The sequence below is a fragment of the Schistocerca gregaria genome, chromosome 1 (assembly GCF_023897955.1).
Source record: "Schistocerca gregaria isolate iqSchGreg1 chromosome 1, iqSchGreg1.2, whole genome shotgun sequence".
NCBI classification, from domain to species: Eukaryota; Metazoa; Arthropoda; class Insecta; order Orthoptera; family Acrididae; genus Schistocerca; species Schistocerca gregaria.
Genome location: NC_064920.1, coordinates 831,035,492 through 831,055,518, shown reverse-complemented (window position 1 = coordinate 831,055,518; position 20,027 = coordinate 831,035,492). Strand labels below are relative to the sequence as shown.

The window sequence follows — 20,027 nt, the reverse complement described above, 5'->3', positions numbered from 1 at the left end:
AGCAAGCTGACTGACTGAAGTTGCAGTTGTAGAACCAGACAAGTGAAAGAAGTATCAAATTGTGTGTGCAAAGGAAAGAAGACCAACTTCTAGGAGAAATGCAGAAAAGCCATCTGCACAAAATGTATATGAAAAGCACCAATGTAATTTCAAAGTTCGAAACAAAGTGAAATAATGATGAAATGTCAGGAACTTTAGAAATAGCTCACATTTGTGGATATCCTTTCATTCTCTCCATCTTATCTCAGACTCAATCTGGCTCTATACTAATGTACAATCTGACTCCTCTATATTTCCCTTCATCTTCCTTCATCTGTCCTCAAACATGGTAGGTCTCTCAGTCTCGGGTTTGAGTGGCCTGGCCCATTGTGATGAAGCAAGCTGGGATATTTTTTACTTCCCCTCTTGTTCTGCCATCTGCCTCCTTAATATTAATTTTTTCACTTTTAACTACCATTAACATATGTGAGTATAATCTGCATTTTCAAATACGAGAAAGGTTGGCCCTCAGCTTTAAAGAATATAACACCAGATCTAATTTTGTGCTTGGTTTTATGTAATTGATTTTCTAATTTATTTTGACTATTCCTAGTTAGTAGCTTATGTTATAGAGTGAAATCAGTAACTTCTATTGTGAGTGTATACCCGTCTTTTCTTCCCCCTAAGGTAAGTCTTTCCGCTCACGGGATTGGAATGACTCCTCCTTACCCTCTCCCTTAAAACCCACATCCTTTCATCTTTCCCTCTCCTTCCCTCTTTCCTGACGATGCAACCATTGGTTGCGAAAGCTTGAATTTTGTGTGTATGTTTGTGTGTCTATCGACCTGACAGCACTTTCGTTTGGTAAGTCACACCATCTTTGTTTTTAGATATACTTTTTCCCACATGGAACGTTTCCCTCTATTATATTCAAATATAAATTCTATAATAATTATAAACATTTGGAAGAACAGCTAATAGTATTCTTAAAGGATTTGTCTGGCTGTATTCAAAAACATGTCATCAATGTCAAAAGTATTGTTTGTGTAACGATATTTGTTGATTTAAACAAGTAATTCGGCCAAATTCTCTTAGTAGAAGAAACTGTTAATAAGAACCAATTTTTTGATGTATTCAGTTAATTTAATGAGTTAAGTTTTTATTGTAATTTCTGTAAATTAAACACTGAATAACATATAGTTTCAGCACCTATTATTGTGAGGATATATAAGGGCCCAATTTTTGGTCCCAAGATAGTCAGTCCACCGCCCACTTTCAGACAAGAAACCTGTATTGGTTAGAACAACAACAACGCTTCAACTTGACTGTGAAGTTAAGTGTAACACAATCAGGCTGTGTGTTAAAACAATGACAGTGTCTGTTCCGTATGTGCCTGATTATTCTGAAAGAACTGAGAATTATGTAGTTATGTCTTTTACTGCTAATAGATATTCAACAGTAAACTATTGTAGCAGTATGTGGATGTTCGCCTGCGACCTGTTAATGAGTCTTATCAAAAGTTAAACAAGAGTGCACTGGCCATATAACTGTGTATTACTGGGTGGTTGTGAACAGTGAAAGTAAAGAACTGTGAAACACAACTGTGCATCTATCGGCTACATCATTTACAGTAGACAGTACTTCACTTCCACCACCTATTTTTTCAGCCAGTACCACAATGAAGTACATTGACACAGTACAATCAACAAAGAAATAAAGCAGGAGAATGTCACATTTGGTACCCTGCGGGTGAGGACTATTCATAGCCACAATAAACTAGGACTTGCGAACTTTAAGCAGTGAACTCAAGAAGGTGCAGCAACCAGTCAGCACTTGGGTTCTATGGAAGCAGCCATTGAGCATAGGAGCTGCCAATCAGCACAGCTGACTGAGATAAACAAGACGCCTTGACAAGAGAATTACAACTTGGCGATGATGGATCTAGATGACAACCACAGAGCAGCAGCAGACAAGTGATTAAAAACAAGGTAATTCATTGCAAAAGCTATTCCATCCCGCAACAACCCTCCCAACCTGGTACAGAAGCAGATAACCAGAGCCACTTCCTCATCCCCTCAAACCCAGAACTTCTCACAGAAGAACCCCAAAAGTGCCCCACTTGGGACAGAATACTTCCCGGGACTGGATCAGACCCTGAATGTGGCTCTCCAGCAGGGATACGACTTCCTAAAATCCTGCCCCGAAATGAGATCCATCCTTCATGAAATCCTCCCCACTCCACCAAGAGTGTCATTCCGCCGTCCACCTAACCTTCGTAACCTCTTGGTTCATCCCTATGAAATCCCCAAACCACCTCCCCCACCCTCTGGCTCCTACCCTTGTAACTCCCCCCAGTGTAAAACCTGTCCTATGCACCCTCCCACCACCACCTACTCCAGTCCTGTAACCCGGAAGGTGTACACGATCAAAGGGAGAGCCACGTGTGAAAGCACCCACGTGATTTACCAACTGACCTGCCTGCACTGTGACGCTTTCTATGTGGGAATGACCAGCAACAAACTGTCCATTCGCATGAATGGACACAGGCAGACAGTGTTTGTTGGTAATGAGGATCACCCTGTGGCTAAACATGCCTTGGTGCACAGCCAGCACATCTTGGCACAGTGTTACACCGTCCGGGTTCTCTGGATACTTCCCACCAACACCAACCTATCCGAACTCTGGAGATGGGAACTTGCCCTTCAGTATATCCTCTCTTCTCGATATCCGCCAGGCCTCAACCTCCGCTAATTTCAAGTTGCCGCCGCTCATACCTCACCTGTCTTTCAACAACTTCTTTGCCTCTGTACTTCCGCCTCGACTGACATCTCTGCCCTTACTCTTTGCCTTTAAATATGTCTGCTTGTGTCTGTGTATGTGCGGATGGATATGTGTGTGTGTGTGTGTGTGTGTGTGTGTGTGTGTGTGTGTGTGTGTGTGTGCGCGCGCGCGAGTGTACACCTGTCCAGTTTTTCCCCTAAGGGAAGTCTTTCCGCTCCCGGGATTGGAATGACTCCTTACCCTCTCCCTTAAAACCCACATCCTTTCGTCTTTCCCTCTCCTTCCTGAAGATGGTTGCATCAGTTGCGAAAGCTAGTAATTCTGTGTGTGTGTGTTTGTGTGTTTTGTTCATGTGCCTGTCTGCCGGCGCTTTCCCGCTTGGTAAGTCTTGGAATCTTTGTTTTTAATATATTTTTCCCATGTGGAAGTTTCTTTCTATTTTATTTACTATTCCATATTAAGTGATACATAATTAGTGGCCCTAACAAACAAGACAGTATGACAAAGAACAAAGCAGTTGAAGGTAAGTTGTTAAATGAACAGAAAGACATTAGTGGGACTGGTTCTGTAGAACATAGTGATTATAAATCAAACATGAATGTAACTTTGAATGATGGGGATGAAAGTCCTATTGCAGATGGAATGATAAAAGTGTCATATACGTTGTATGGTGATGTGAGCCAAATGGATGAAAACGATACTGAAGTGGATGAAATCATTAAGATTAAGGTGGAGGAACCTAGTAGGGAAAATCAGTGATGGTAAACGTTTATGGCAGACCAAGAAGTGGAAGCGATGTTAATGCAAATTATGAGTAGTTTGAGTAATATGAGTATGAAAGAGGACATTAGTAGCATGAAAAATGACATTCGCAGGGTGGAAAAGAAAGCTGATAGCACGAGAACTGACATGTTCAGCTTAAAGGGTGAACTGAAGAGAGAAATTAAAAACGAGATTAAGGTAGTCAGCTCTAATCTTTTAGAAGTAAATAAAAAGTTTGAGACAGTAGTTAAAGATTGTGATAATACTAATGACAAATTAACATTATTGAGTAGTAAATGTCTGGAAGAGAGAAAGAAGCTGTGTGATGACAATAGTAGGAAGGTGGAGGCTTCTGAGAAATTTTGTGCTGAAAGCAGAGTTAAACTTGAGAACCAAATTGATCACACTAAAAATGATTCAGAAACTGAGTTAGAAACCAAGTGTGCATTAGTGATAGAGGAAAAACTGGTAAAAGTAAATGCAAATATAGATTCAGAATTGACTAAAATAGAGAAAATGTTTGAAGTGGTACAAAATCTAATTATACAGAAAGGGAAATTTGGCCTGATTCTGACAGCAGTTGTAATGATAGCAATGATGAATCCAGTAGTAATGAGGATGACGTATTTTATTTTATAATTGACAATTATGGCAATGTGTTAAGTAAAGAAAGAATAAAGGAGGATAATGTTAGGCCTAATGAAGAGTTAGAGTTTGGAAGTGGTAATGAGGAAGAGAACCATGCTATCTGTCATTTGACTGTATCTGAATATTTGATAAGCAGGATGATAGTTTTTCCAGGGAAAGGATTAATGAGGATTTATTGTATGAAGATCACATGGTAAGTAAAAAGGAAGGGTGGCACCCTGTAATAACAGCAAGTGTGTGAGGGATAAGTTTCTTGGTGATTCAAAAACTTAGCATTGATATACTATTTGGAACTAATTTCTTGTGCAATTAGCATGTAGGGGGTTCTTCATTCTATGTTGGATTCATTATGTAGCAATAATGCTTACCCGTGCTCATTTTTCATGTTTCCTGAGGTACTCATACTCTTCTCCTATCCTACCTGTAGTTTATAAATGAATCAGAAACATTCTGACATTCATGTGATTTTGTACAGCAAGATACTTAAGTATAGAAATATTTTTGAAAAAGTTTCTCTAGTGTTATCTACACATATTATGTTGTCTTAGTTATAAGTAATGGAGTCATAAGAGGATGGAAGAAAGTAAATTGGTACCATGATTAAAGAATTTCTGTCAAACAAAGAGGTTAGGTAAACAGATAATGAAAGGTGTGAGCATATCTGAAAACTATAATTAACATCTGAAGTAATCAGCTCATGAGTGCACCAGCAGAGGCAATGTGCAGAAATAATCCATATTGAATTCTAGGTACTAATATTAATTGTGGTATAGTAGAAATGCTCGTGTTTGGTGCAATCAGTATATGTGAGACAACTACCAGTTGCCTGAAGTAATGTGTGTGGGAAGAATAAGCAAGATTTGTATGTATATCACCCTTCTGGCTAGAATTTCAAGTATATAAATAATAGTTTTTCTGAGTGATAATTTTGCAATTTTGCCTGATTGGTAATGAGAGTAAGTTTACCTTAGCATAAGAACCTGTTACTCTGGAGTGTTTTTTAGTAGAGTCAATTTTGCATTAGATAAGCAGCAAAGGTGTTTATTTATTAGAGAATGACACCATAATGAAATAATAAAATAATGAATAGTGCTAGGGTCTTAATGGTTAGGGAGCCTGTCTCTGCAGTAGGGATATTTTTGAAAGTGCATTTCTCTAGCTAACGAGGTATGAAAGGTAAGTAAAATAATGGAGTTGACAGACATGATTGGTTAACGAAAAAGATAACTGTATACATGCAAATGTGCTGTAACTGTAGTGATGATCTAAAATTTGAACTAGGAAATGCTGTGTACTGTGTTCATTGTGCAATTCATGTCACTACAGCTGGGAATGAGGGTTTAACAGAAAGAGCAAAATTTTAGATAGGTAAAAGTCACATCATTGGATCTATAGGTTATCTGAAAACTTCTATTGGTTTCCTGAAGAATTATGAGGTTAAAGTGGTAATACTGGAATGAAGAACAGTTTTCTGATTAATTGATAAATGTGGTGCCAGAGTGATGTGAATACTCAGACTGAACTATTTGGTAACATTTTATGATTTGGTGAGGATTTAATTTTCTGGTTGAATGAGAGTGGTGCTCAGAGTTGAGTAGAGAAGTGGGGCAATGATTTGGTACAACTTCCATCCCCTTAATTATGATTTGAATAGTAATTAAGTTATGTGATGGTGACTGATTTTTTTTCATAATGTAATGATTAGTAAATCTATGCTATTGCACATTTTCAGTTTTTACTATTTTGCAAATGGGAAAAAGACCCAAGTCTTTCAGGTTTAACCAGTTTCAGACAGTTATGACCTAGATTAATGTTTTGCAGTGTAATGTGCACTTGATTTTAAATTTTTACTAGTCCCCACCTTTTGTACTACAGTCAGTTTTAGTGTTAATTATTGTAATTTTGTGAGAACTATGTAACGTATCTATTTATGAAGTAATGGCTATCAATTTTCACATGAAACATTTTTTCTTAGATTTATTTAGCTTAGACTTAGTTAGAAGTAAAAGTAAGTGTACTAAAGTAGGGTATTTTGAGTGATGTTTCCAAGTACTGTGGCGGAGGAGAACCACCTCCAAGGGAACTGCTAGCAGGACATTTCCTTACTAATTGCCACTTGGACCTGTTGAAAACGTGGGAAATTTGGTGATAAAATGTGTAAAAGCTCATTCAAAAAGTGAAAGTGCTTGTGAAAATTACAAAACACTAAGTGAAATTATCTGTCAAAAATGAACTGCAATGTGCAGTGTCATTTAAGTTTTTGCTACCCATGAAGATTAATTTTTTTGTTAAGGAGAACAGGACTTCTATAAAATGAGATATATATTTAAATGTAATCTTTGTTTACCCAAAAAGGACATGACTTAGGATGAAGGTGCCTAATTTTCATTGTAACTTGTGGATTTTTGTGGCATTGTACAATTCACTGTATGTAAATATCTTGTATGGGGTTTTTCATATGGCCAGTTCATAGTATAAATTTGAAAAAAACAAATATACTGTAGTTTTGATAAGATTTCTTATGTAATATTTTTTTGTGTAGATTTTTAACTCGCTGTGGTCATTGAATTGTGCAGTTAGCTATTTGCAATATCTATCTGGTCAATCCAATAAGGGGATGACATGATGAAGCAAGCTGGGATATTTTTTACTTCCCTCTTGTTTTGCCACCTGCCCCCTTAAAATTCATTTTTTCACTTTTAACTAACTAACATTAACATACATAAGTATAACATGCATTTTCAAAAAAAGAGAAAGACTGGCCCTCAGTTTTAAAGAATATAACACCAGATCTAACTTTGTACTTAGTTTTATGTATGTAATGGATTTTCTAATTTATTTTGACAATTCCTAGTTAGTATCTTTTGTTATAGGGTGAAATCAGTAATTGTTTTGTAACTTTAATTCTGTTGTTGACTTATAAACAGATATAAAATCTGTAATAATTATAAACGTTTGGAGGAACAAATAATAATATTCTTAAAGAATCTATCTGGTTCTATTTGAAAACATGTTAGCAAAGCCAACTCTTATTTAATTACAAAGTAATTAACAGTTTTGTAAAAAGTATTGTTTGCATAATGATATTTGTTAATTTCATAATTTAAACAAATTCGGCCTAACTCTTTTTGTAAAAGAAACTGTTAAAGAGAATCAATTTTTTGATGTGGTGTAATTTCAGAATCTTTTATTATGAGGATATATAAGGGCCCAATTTTTGGTCTCGAGACAGTCAGTCTATGGCTGAGTTTCAGACGAACCTGTGTTGGTTAGAAGAACACTCCATCAACTTAACTGTGAAATAAATGTAACGAAATTAGGCCATGTGTTAAAACAATGACAGTGTCAGTTCCATACATACCTGATTATTCCAAAAGAACTGAGAATTATATGGTTGTTTTTTTATTGCTCATAGATACCCAACAGTAAACTATTGTAGCAGTATGTGGATATTTGCCTGCAACTTATTAATGAGGTTTATTGAAAGTTAAACAATAGTGCACTGGCCATATAACTGTGTGTTATTGGGGGGTTGTGAAAGTAAAGAGCTGTGAAATGCAACTGTGCACCTGTTGGCTACATCATTTATGGTAGACAGTAATGCACTTCCACGCCCTATTTTTTCAGGTAGTATCAAAACAAATTGAGGACAATCAATGAAGAAATAAAGCAGGAGAATGTAACATAATGTTAAACTTCTTTCAACCAATGCTTCAATCTCCCATAAATATTAGCCCCTTTTCAAATATGATATGAATGAGGAAGTCAGTCAGTTAACATTAGGTGTTCACGGTATCACCTCTGATTGCTATTACTGTACGATGTATTAGCTGAAAGGAACATCACAAGATACACTTGATGGGAAGATTCCCATTTGCAGAACTGATGTGCAGAAATCAAGAATTATGTAAGCTAGTGATATGTTGTACACTTCATTAGATCATATTTTTCCAACTGACTGTCGTTAAAGAATGAGAGTAAAACATAAGAGGTATTTTTCAGAAATGAGAGTAAAACAGTTAAATTTTCTGGAAGAAAATGATGGTTTTTATTCAGCTTTTATGAAACTGTTATGCACTAGAATGTTACAAATTGAAGGTATGGTAAGTGAATACCATTATCACAGGAACTAAACTTAGATCATAAGCATGTCTGGTATGTACAAGCAATGAGGAAAAATGTTGAACTTTTAACAATTTAAATGTGTATTTTGATAAGATATGTACATCCTGTTATCTCAACAAAAAAGCATCTGAAACAAGAAGAGGTATGGCACATGTGATTCTCAGTTCATATATTAGATAAATAACATTTTATAATTCCGTTGTAGAGTTCATGTCCTATCTTTACTACAGCAAAATGCTTGTTATGAGATTGTATCATGCAACAGCTTTCTGAAAGATACATTTTTCCATCAGATATGACAAAATGCACATTTGAAGAGGGAAAGGAAATGAGTGATCTATAAAGATAAAGATAATAGATGTAGAAATACACAAAAGAAAATATTAAATCAACATATATGAGAATGGAGCGATAACACTTTTTTATGCAATCAAAATGAAGACAGTAGTTATATATTGCTTGCTGCAACACCTACTCTTCAGAATCATGGTGCCTCTAAGTATCTTCATAGCAATACCTGAAAATACAATGATCAGTGCAAAACCCACATACACTGAGAGAGCCTTAACAGAAAACAACAAAGGAAGAGTGGTGCAACCACAAAAGTTCTTGCAGAAGACTGAACTATAATATCCTCTGGTAAAAGGCACACTGACAACTCCTACTTAATGTTGACACATTAAAAAGGCCTGTGAATGCCCCCCTACCCTCCCCTTCTCCCTCTGTCTCCTCATTAAAAAATATACATTCAGTTCATTCTACTTTTATTAACATTACATCAGATACATTAAATACAACAGCAGAAAATGAGTTTCACAGAAGCTAATTAACTTGAGAGAATACCAATCCACAATAAGAAGTACACATATATGATTCAAAAGAACAAAAGAAATTTATTAAACACTTTAGCAGGAAATGTGAAACAAGGCTCAGTGAGAAAGAAGGTTACCGAAATCAAAGATATCACTGCCAGGGGCTATATTTTAAGTTCACTAAAATGTCTTTACCACAAGACTACAAAGATATTTGCATACATGAAGTGTTGCTTAGTTGGTGTAATAAATGGATTAGAATGTGTTGTGGCAAGACTGGAACTCTTGGGTAGGAAGAGAATGAATTATCCATATTATAGGCTATGCTGAGTAGGGAGCAATGATGTGCCACTACTATGGTCAACATTACTCAATTTTTGCATTTGGTAAAACATTTTGGAGAAAATATGCTGAAGAATGCAGAAGTAAAACTGCTGCTCAAAAAAGGGACAAGAGAGGATATGGGGAATTATCGTCCCATCTCCCTCCTTCCAGTCCTATCAAAAATCTTTGAAAATGCTGCTGCAATGCAGATTTGAAATTTTTGGGAGAAATATGATATTATTACGGAAAACCAATTTGGTTTCCAGTGTGGCAAAAGTATTATTAATGCAATTAACAAGTTTATTGACAAGATCAGCACATCATTAGACAACCATAATAAAGTTGCAGGAATCTTTCGTGATCTCACAAAAGCCTTTGACTCTGTAAATCATGCATTGCTCATCTATAAGCTTGACAATTATGGGATCAAGGGTAATGTTCTAAATTGGCTTACTTCATACTTATAAAATAGGAAACAAAGAGTGATTGTCTCAACAAATGCAGCAAATTACTATTCAAAATGGAAAACAGTAGCGCAAGGTGTCCCTCAAGGCTCGATTCTAGGACATATTTTGTTTTTGTTCTACGTTAATGATATACCGAACAATATAAATGCTCCATCGATTTTATTTGCAGATGACACATCTGTATTAATTGAAAACCAGGAGCCAGAAAACATCCCTCTCTACATAATGAACACAATGAACAAACCAGAAACATGGTTTCAACTGAATGGATTAAGATTGAACATCCCCAAAACCCACATAGTCCAATTCAGAACAAAACAGTCAAAGCTCCAAGAAATTAAAATAACTCATAAAAATCAGGATGTAGAAGAAGTGGATTCTGTGAAGCTTTTAGTTAAAAATTTAAATAGTTAAAAATTTAAACTGGAATAAACATATTGACTACCTGTTAAACAAATTATGTTGCTTTGCATTTGCTATGCAAATATTAGCTGGTGCAACAAACATGAATACACGGAAAATTGAATACCACAGCTACTTTCAATCAGTTGTAATGTATGGTATTATTTTTTTGGGAAAATTCAAGCAATATATTGTACATACTAATGTTACAGAAAAGAATAATAAGGAACATGTGTACTGTCCATCCAAGGACATCATGTCGCTCATTATTTGAAAAACAACAGTTCCCTCCTTATACCATCTATGAGAATTGTCATCTTTCTACACAGCAATTTAGAGTTATTCAAGAAAAACTGTTTCAATCACACGTATAACATGAGAAACAAAGACAATTTTATGCTTCCCACTCATCACTTAAACCTATATGAGCAGTCTCATCAGTATATGGCAATGAAAATTCATAACAAGCTAAAAGGAAAGAATGTTCTGAGTATGAACCTAGAGACACTGAAAACAAAGCTATATGATATACTTGTCAAACACTGCTACTACACTGTTGAGGAGTTCATGAAGGATGAACTGAACATTTGAGCAGGATAAATTTACATATATTCTTGTATGTAAATGTATCTGTCCTTCACAAACGGGAGGAAAGAAAAATAAAAGTTTATATCAATGTTAAAATTCTTTGTACCTATTAGGCCAAGTTGTGTTATCCATTTTTTTGACGAGTCTCCTGTACACTAATCATATGATTAGAATTTGTATTTTATGAGACGAACAAAACACTATTCATGATTCACTACGGAAGTGTTGCCTCATATAGATGAGGATTAGAGTGCAAATCCTGAGGTTGGTTTTCAAAAATAACATCACAGGACAATTTATCTTTTGCAGCACACTGTCAAGTTCGGAGAGACATTGTTCCACAAAGAGAGACTCCTAAAAGTGGTATGCTGTTGCAAGGTTCTCCTTTAAAGGGGGTAGAACCAAATAAACTGCAAACAAAATCATTAATACTCAGTTATCATGATAAGAGTACTGAATGGGGGAATATGTGTACCGACTTACCAAGTAATATGTACTGGTGGACAATGACAAACTGGATACATCACCTTGTTTAATACAAAGGAGTGTGGCACAAACACAATAAATGGATGGAAGACAACATGGTTTTGGTTAGTGTGAATAATTTTGGCACCAATGTGGTGATTTTAGCAAAAGAGTAATTAACTGCCAGTGTAGATGATCTGGATGAGAATGATTTGGACAGATGAAGTATGGACCTATACCATTAACAAACTGTAGAATTCATCATTTGCAACCAATAATGGAAGTTTATCAATCAAGAGTTAAATGATGGCATTATTGAAAAAAGTAGCAGTCCCCGAAGAGCACCAATTATCGTTGTACGTAAGAAATCATTGGATGATATGAAGAAATAGATGTTATGTTGTGGCTGTTATTATTTCAATTGCAGAACAGCTACAGACGCATATCCTATACTGAGTATAGAAGAAGCATTATATAATTTGGGATAACGCAGGGTTTCTTCAGCAATGGATCTAGAATGTGGTTAACACTATTTGAAAGTAGTGCTGGAGGGCCAGTCAAGACCACATTTATCATGGCGGATGGGAGGAGGGGGGAGCGGGGGGAAGTGGGGAACTATGACGTGCTGCATTTCAATGAGAATGCAGTCACATTGCCTATAACTTGGTTTCATTTTTCATGAATTCAACAGAACTCGTATTTTTCTTAACCCAAGTGGGCTTAGGGTAATGTATGGTATTTCTTGTCACAATCTGTCCCTTCTCCAATGCAGTTTTCTTTTTAAATGCAGTCCCATAAAACCAGAAGTAAATTATTTCTCACCTTGCATTGTCTTACTCTGGACAGTGTGCAGTTAAGTCCACTCAAGATGCAAGACCTGCAATCCATTCCAAATGTTCCAATTTTCATTCCTGCTTTCCTTTTTCTTTCATAAATTCAATGATAGCGAATTTTAAACTGAAAAATCATTGCAGGTATGCCCTTGACCTAAACAAAGTACTTTGCAGTAATATTCAAAGTCTCCACACTCTTTATTCAGTTCCATCAAAATGTGTTGCAACTAACAGTCAGTAGTGCATACAATTGCAGAAAATTTACTATTCATACCACAACTTCATTATGTGCTCCATGTCTGGAAATTTAGCACAAAGTGCTTCTTGATGTACAGAAAAATGATTCATATCTGGTGACTGTTGTAACTTTTTGCTCATTTACCATGAAATAGATATTCAAATATTCAAATTCTTTCTGCATAGCGATTTATTGCCATTCCACAGCAAATCTGCAGTACCATTTCTCATGTGACAGCATAATAGACATTGAGAATACTCATCTTTCTCTTCTGTCATTCCCATTCACTTTTAAAGGCTTGTTGTGATGACAAATCACTTAACTTCCTCTTTTTGTGTAAATAGCCACTGGACCTGTCAACTTCCTTTATTCTGATACCACAAACAAATAGCGTAGGCTAAACAGCACTGAAACCATGATTCTGCTAAACTTAAGTGTGTCATGCTGACTGGAAAATGCTACACCGCAATGATAAATGAAATGTTGCCTGCACCAAGCACTTCTAAGAAGAACTTACCAAAGCCAAGACATTCTGAGCCTCTACATCTTACTTGCTTACTGTTTTGCATGCTGTGGCCTACCTTGATCTAGGGCATGTGACCAGCCAAGATGGTGCAAAGACAGGCCCAATATTTTCAAGTGCAATGCATGGTTTTTCATTACCACAAACTAAAAACCACCAACAGTCATTTTTAGGATAACAAAATCATCATACAGAATTTGTAAATTGATTTGCTGATAAATTTCCGGAGGACAACTTGTGTCAAGACACATTTGAGAACTTAGAGGAGGCACTAATAACTAACCCTCTATTATTCCAAATTATGAACAAGCGTTTACTCTGTAACCCTCTATTATTCCAAATTATAAAGAAGCGTTTACTCTGTCCTGTAACACAAGCAACCAGGTGGTCAGATGCATTTGAAGTCAGTAAGTTAATGGGGAAAGACCACCTAGTAGCACAGTTAAATAAAGTCGAGTAGAATTACTTGACCACAGAGAAGGAAATGTTGAGTTTAATATATGAGATCACTTACTTTGGGTGTTACGCACATGGCACAAAATTAAAGAGTCATAACTGATCATGTGGCATTGAAGTGGCTGTTAGTGTTGGTACAGCCTTCGAGCTGGTTGACTTAATGGGTATTGTAATTGAGTTAATCTGATTTTGTGGTAGCTCACAAACAGGAAAAGAAGCATGACAATGAAGATGAGCTATGCTGAAAGACTGGGGTCATATGAGCGCTTGGCTGAAACCTTGCAGAACGGCAGAAACTACATACTGCTGGTGCAGACTGCCACCTGTTCAAGATAACCACAGTTTGTTATGCATGGCGATATTCAGGTAACATATAGGGCCATTTCTGTCTTAGGCAAGACTAGGCAGCCATTTATGACAACAAAATTTGAGGGGCAGTAAAGAGCAGAAAAAATTAATTTCAAACAGCAAAAAACTGAACAAATTAGAGGAAAAAATGAAAACGAGGAAAAATTAAATCACTGAACTGTTTTCAAGAGCACGGAATGGTTACTTCATGTCTTTACTCTTACAAAAGTAAACGCATTGCCTCCATCTACCTCGAAACCAAAGCAGCTGCTACTGAGTATGAAATAGAAATAAACATTACCTTGATTCATCTCTGTTAAGCACTGGGGTGGGGCACATGTCCTGGCTTGCAATAGTGTTGGAACTTGGTACCATACCTCCCTAAGTTTCTCTTAAACTTTTTGGTTTGGGTAAACTCGAATGGTGCCACTGCATCGACCCTTGTTTTGCTTCTACATTGGTGCATATCAGCGTCACCCTTTACAATGGGGGAAAGCAAATCATATTCATCTTGCCTACAGCTCTCCACAAAGTGTCACGCACTATGCTTTATTTGCTCTTAGTGCTCCTCAGTGAACATTTTTAGAACCTACTACACATACAGTTTGTTGTATCCAAGCTGTTAAGTAACAGTCCTGTAAACTGATGTATGAGCAACGTTTTGGAAATCATTATACAGACCACTAATCATGAACTCAAATCAATTTGAAGTTTTTGGCTCACTTGATCAATGATATTGTCAGTCCAAATACTAGCTAGGCCTATCACTTCACTGTTCATGGTCAACATTTGTGGAGCCATTTTGAAATTCTCAAACTTCTTTGTCATTTATTATTTCAGGTGCACACACTAGGCATAACTCATGGATTTTAGCAGCTGAAGATCCTTTTTCCAGCAAAAATCAGTGCATTTCACAACTGGTGGGATCTAAGATTGTCTTGGCCATTGCGATCTGCTCTCACTGACTAGTAAATGACTACTGAATGAAACCAACATAGCACTAGTTTCCTAAGAAGTCATCAGATGTGCTGCATGCATGGAACATCATTCAGGCCTATGAAAAGTAAAATATTTGTCAAAAGACCTTAGTTTTGGAAAACGCCTCATATTAATTTTTGATTTCAGGCAACCAAAGTGGGTTGCAATACCCGTTATCTGTACTGTAGCTCAGATAATTGGTGCTAGATTTGGAGGTTCTTTTTTATTTTAAATCAAAAGGACAACTGCCATCTTCGGCAAGATCATTGCATCTGCCATATTAGATTTATGCAATCTTGCCATAATTCATAGTTTTCACTTTCATCTCATTGCTATCAATTTTACTGTTCTATGGGTGAACATTAAATAAATGAGTGCTCACAAACGCTTTTTCGTTGCTGAATTTGTTGGTGTAGCTTTTCATTAAAAGGGAGCCATTCATATCCGTGCATTTCTTTGAACTTCAGGAGAGCTGCAGTTGTGTCACCCGATGAAGTGGCCCACAAGCTTAAGTAAGTATATGAGTTGGTCTGCAGATCACCGAAGGTTGACCATGCCTGTCTTAAAGGATTGGTACTGCTTAATACTTGAGTGTCTTGTTGTGGCAGTATGTTGAAGATTTTCAAGCCAATACAAAATAACAGTTGAATAAAAGCAAACTTACGCATTAAGCTGATATAGGAATCTGTTTCATATTTAAAATGAAGCCTCCCAAATGAAACGTGGTTAATATTCTTCAGAAATTCAAAATATGATACAGTTACACCACCAGCGCTGCAAAATAAGTCTGGAAGAACTAAAATTTTGCGGTCTTGTAATATTTTGTCTGCAGCTGGTGTAACTGGCCCATTAGCACCCTCAGCTACAATCTGTCAAAACGCAAAATGCATAATTGTATTAAACACTGGCCATATATATATATTAAAACTGAAACTTATATATTATTTATGGGACTCTCTCACCTTAGCTCTAATTTCATTGGCATTTTTACACGTAATACACTTCTCTATTGCTGCAAGCACAAGAATATCACAATCTTTGAATGCAACATTTTCAGCTGCTTGTGCATTTGGATAACCTTTAATTGTACCATGCTCTTCCAAATATTCGAGAAGATCCTGCAACAAACCCATGAACATGACACAGCTAGATGTGGCAAAGAAGTGACATGGAAAGTTCTGTATATTCTCTTATCTTCTCCATGCAGCAGAACTACCTCTACAGAAATATAGTACAACAAAACATTAATGATAATTATTACGTACATAATGTCATTCTAAAAGTCGGCAACTATTATGAAATAAGAATCTGCTCAGAAGAGCATCAAAAATAAATCCAAAACTGCTAAACTGCATCCTCTTCCTAGTAACATAATCAGATTTGCATGTGGAAGGTCTGATAGGGCCTGTCATAACTTCCTCTCTTCCCCCCTTCCTCCCTTCCCCTCTGAATAGCAGAAACAATGTCTACAAATATTTTTTTATGTATATTCCACTTTTAGAAGGCAACTGTAGAGGAGTTGCCTTCTACATTTCCCTCTAGTTCCATGAAAATTGTTCACTCATAATTCAACACATGTCCTATCAATCTGCACCCACAGTGGATTATTATTACTACAACAAATTGCTTAGTTATGTTACATAAAAGATGTACACCATATTACATGTTGGTATATATTACATTTTTCACCTTAATTGTTGTGTTAAAAATTGATCTATATCAGTTAAAAAAGTGCAGTAAGCAATTAACAGTGGTGGAAACTGTCATAAATGAAATATTCAATGTGAGTAGTCAGATAGATGTGAATACTGAAAACAATATGTATCGTACTGCTTACACATACAAAATGTTGTTTGATAAAATTATAATCAATACAAGTGATCTAACCACAATGTAGATTAAAATATGAGGCTCGATCAGAAAGCATCAAGTACTGAAGTGCTCACAGTCCTAAAAAGACTAAAATATTGTATTGGTAATGATAGCATATCAGATTAACTGTAGAGGAATGTGGAAATACACTGCAAGACCACTAACTTATATAGTTAGTGCATCCTTTAGTGATGGAGTTTTCCCTGACCTCCTGCACTTGCTAATATTACCCCATGCCACAAACAGGGACTGAAAATGAAGTAGTTAATTACAGGCCAATAGCTCAATTCGGCATATCTTCAGAAATATAATCAGAAATTGTTTTATGCCAGATTGAAAATTTTTATTGGCAGATTTTCTTTATAAAAAGAAAACCTCCAAGATGGCGGCAACCATGTGAAAACTGTAAGGACAAAATTACTAAACTAAATGAATGCATCATCACTAGTTTACAGTTTATTATTGGTACTTTAAAAATGGGTACTGCGAGATTCCAGCTTGGAAATTTTGAACTGAACACACTGACAAATTATCCAAGCATAATATAAACAGTGCAAATCTGCCGAACGAAAGTTGTGTTGAAATGTTTTGTGAAACAACACAAAACGACTTCCAGACCATAAACTACAATTGCAAAGTGACTGTGATTTCAGACAGCCATGATCTTATGAGGCAGTCATGTGTTAATACACAGATAGAGGAAGTCAATCTATAATGACATATCCGGGTAAATTGGCATAGCAAGGCTAAGCATGAAACCAGTTGAATGGTGCCACCTGCATTAAGATGTATAGAAAGGTCGATAGGCAACAGACAACCCTTTTCCTACATACATTGCAACGAGCTGCCAGCTTTCATCTTGGTACTTTGAATGAAAACATCATAGGTAAGCCTCCGACTTTTTACTTTTATTCGCATACACTCGTTCATTAGTATTGTATGTAATTAAATTTTTGAGAAAAGTATAAGTTACCTTGTAAAGCATACTTTTAGCTATATTTTGAGAGAGAGAAGTTTCTGCTAGAGAATGCAGAAGTTAAACATTTCTCGAATGAATCAAAGAAGGCTTTTCAGGCTACAATGACATACCGTACCATGTATCAGGGTAAAATGACGTAGTATGTCATTTTACTTAGTGGATTCTAGTTCTATTCTGTGTGATCTTTGATATTAATTAAGCTACTTAATTTATATACGTGTTTAAATTTAACAACAGTAGCAGTAGGTCATTCTACAATAAATTAAATGAAACATTAAATACAAATTGATAAATGTATGATGATACACAGATGCAAAGAATTTATGAAGGGCAAATATGAGAACATTAATTTCCCCTTTCAGATGGTGTACAATAAAGGAAGGAAATCTCCAAAGAATTCTTGGGATGTGGTGAAGATGCAGCAGGCTATAAATGCTGTTACCAGTGGCGAGATGGGATAGCTGCGATCACTGAAAGCGTTCGGAATTCCCCATGCCAAGCTTGTAAGATGAGATTGGAATGTGTATGCGATGAATGTGTATACTTTCTGAAAACTCACCAGGAATTTTCAACATTAAATAATCAGGTTCATAACCATGAAACAAGGAACAGGGATGATTTTCACAGAGACACCCACAAAGGAGCACTCTACCAAAAAAGTGTAAACTACCAGCCCAAAATACTTTTAGTGCATTGCCTTCTACAATAAAGAAAATTAAAGAATTTCAAAAATTCATGGAAGATCTTAAACAATCTTTACCAACACATAGTTTTTATAGCATTGGAGAATACCTGAATACGGGAAAGTAATATTAATAAAATAGAAAGAAACATTCCACATGGGAAAAATATGTTAAAAACAAAGATTCCATGACTTACCAAGCGGGAAAGCACTGGTAGATAGGCACAAGCTGTCTCCTCTGTATAAGTGTGTGTGTGTGTGTGTGTGTGTGTGTGTGTGTGTGTGTGTGTGTGTGTGTGTGTGTGTGTGGTTTCCGCTCCTGGGACTGGAATGACTCCATACCCTCTCCCTAAAACCCACATCCTTTCATCTTTCCCTCTCCTTTCCTCTTTCCTGACGAAGCAACCATTGGTTGCGAAAGCTCAAAATTTTGTGTGTGTGTTTGTGTGTTTTTTTATTGTGCCTATCTACCAGTGCTTTCCCGCTTGGTAAGTCATGGAATCTTTGTTTTAATATATGAAAAGTAATATTATTTATATGTACTGATATAAAATATTTGTATTTATTATCCAAGTTTTTGAAACAAATTAAAAATAAGAAACTATATTGTAATTGACTACATCCATACAATGTATATTGTTAACAGATGAATAAAGAGATTGATTGATTGATTGACTACAAACAAAATATTCAGTGGTGTTCAAAAGGACCGGATAGATTCCAGCAAACTATCAACGCTGTATTCAAGCGTTGCCTAGTACAACACCTAAAGCTGTTGGAGTTGTGCCTGTTTGGTATGACTATGAAGGAGGTGAGACAACTTGAATTCCAAATAGCCAAGAAAAACAAAGAGCTAACTTAATTTTGCGAAAGAAATATTGTTTGAAAAAAACCTTTTTGGTGGCAATAGTTATGCTTCGAAAGATTGTCTTAGTAATGCTTGGAACTGCACTCACATTCGAAACCTGGAAAATGCTGGTTAAGGTGTCAGCAGTGTAATTTGTGGGCACGCAATGAATGTGTTGGAGTAAGCCACAGAATAAAAAACTTTATTTGCTATATCTTCACATAGATATGATTGGTGAGAATTATTTTTTCATAAAGAGAACTAATTTTGTTTCTTCGTGGATTCACATCCATAATTCTACTTTCAGTCTTCACATTTTTGTACGACTGAACTGAGAAACCATAATTGATACTGTTCAACAATTGTTTTAGGAGTAGCCTTTTATTTGTTAATTACAAATCTATTAAATATATCAGATATCTAATGATTATCTGAATTTCTTACTTTTTCTTACTCCTGTCATTTTAGCCTGACATCAGGCTAAAATGATAATATTATACACTTTTTACAAGAATGTCAAAAACATATGGTTCATATTAATTTAAAAACATGACACCATGATGGTGAAACCATGAATGAGGCACACTTGTGACACAGATTTTATTTAACATTGTGGTCTATGACAGTAATGTCCAAAAAACGAAATGGTATGTCATTTCAGCCGGACTTCCCCCACAAAGTGCCAATAATCAGTTTGTTAAGTTCTGGAGACATTTTAAAAAATGAAATGCATTGACATAAGTAATATGGGAAGTGGATTCCACACACAACATGGAATAAACCTGAACGGCTTGGGTGAAGAATATCTGTCAAACCTAATAACCAAGGAAATAAAAGACACCAAACTAACTTCAAAATCAAACCCATAGTCACAAAGCCATCACCAGGCCCAATAGAAACAACAAAACACCTCAAAAA

The 20,027-nt window shown here is 36.0% G+C and overlaps 1 protein-coding gene across 2 annotated transcripts in view; it reads right to left on the bottom strand.

Annotated features, from left to right (window-relative positions):
• Positions 1–20,027, bottom strand: part of LOC126272020 (glutamate dehydrogenase, mitochondrial-like) — a 196,262-nt gene that overhangs the window by 23,545 nt on the left and 152,690 nt on the right. For both annotated transcript variants that reach the window (XM_049974518.1, XM_049974528.1), the window contains 2 exons: positions 15,692–15,847; positions 15,394–15,598 (listed from right to left, as the gene is read on the bottom strand). In XM_049974518.1, the coding sequence (XP_049830475.1) occupies positions 15,394–15,598; positions 15,692–15,847 (361 nt within the window). The remainder of the gene's footprint in view (positions 1–15,393; positions 15,599–15,691; positions 15,848–20,027) is intronic.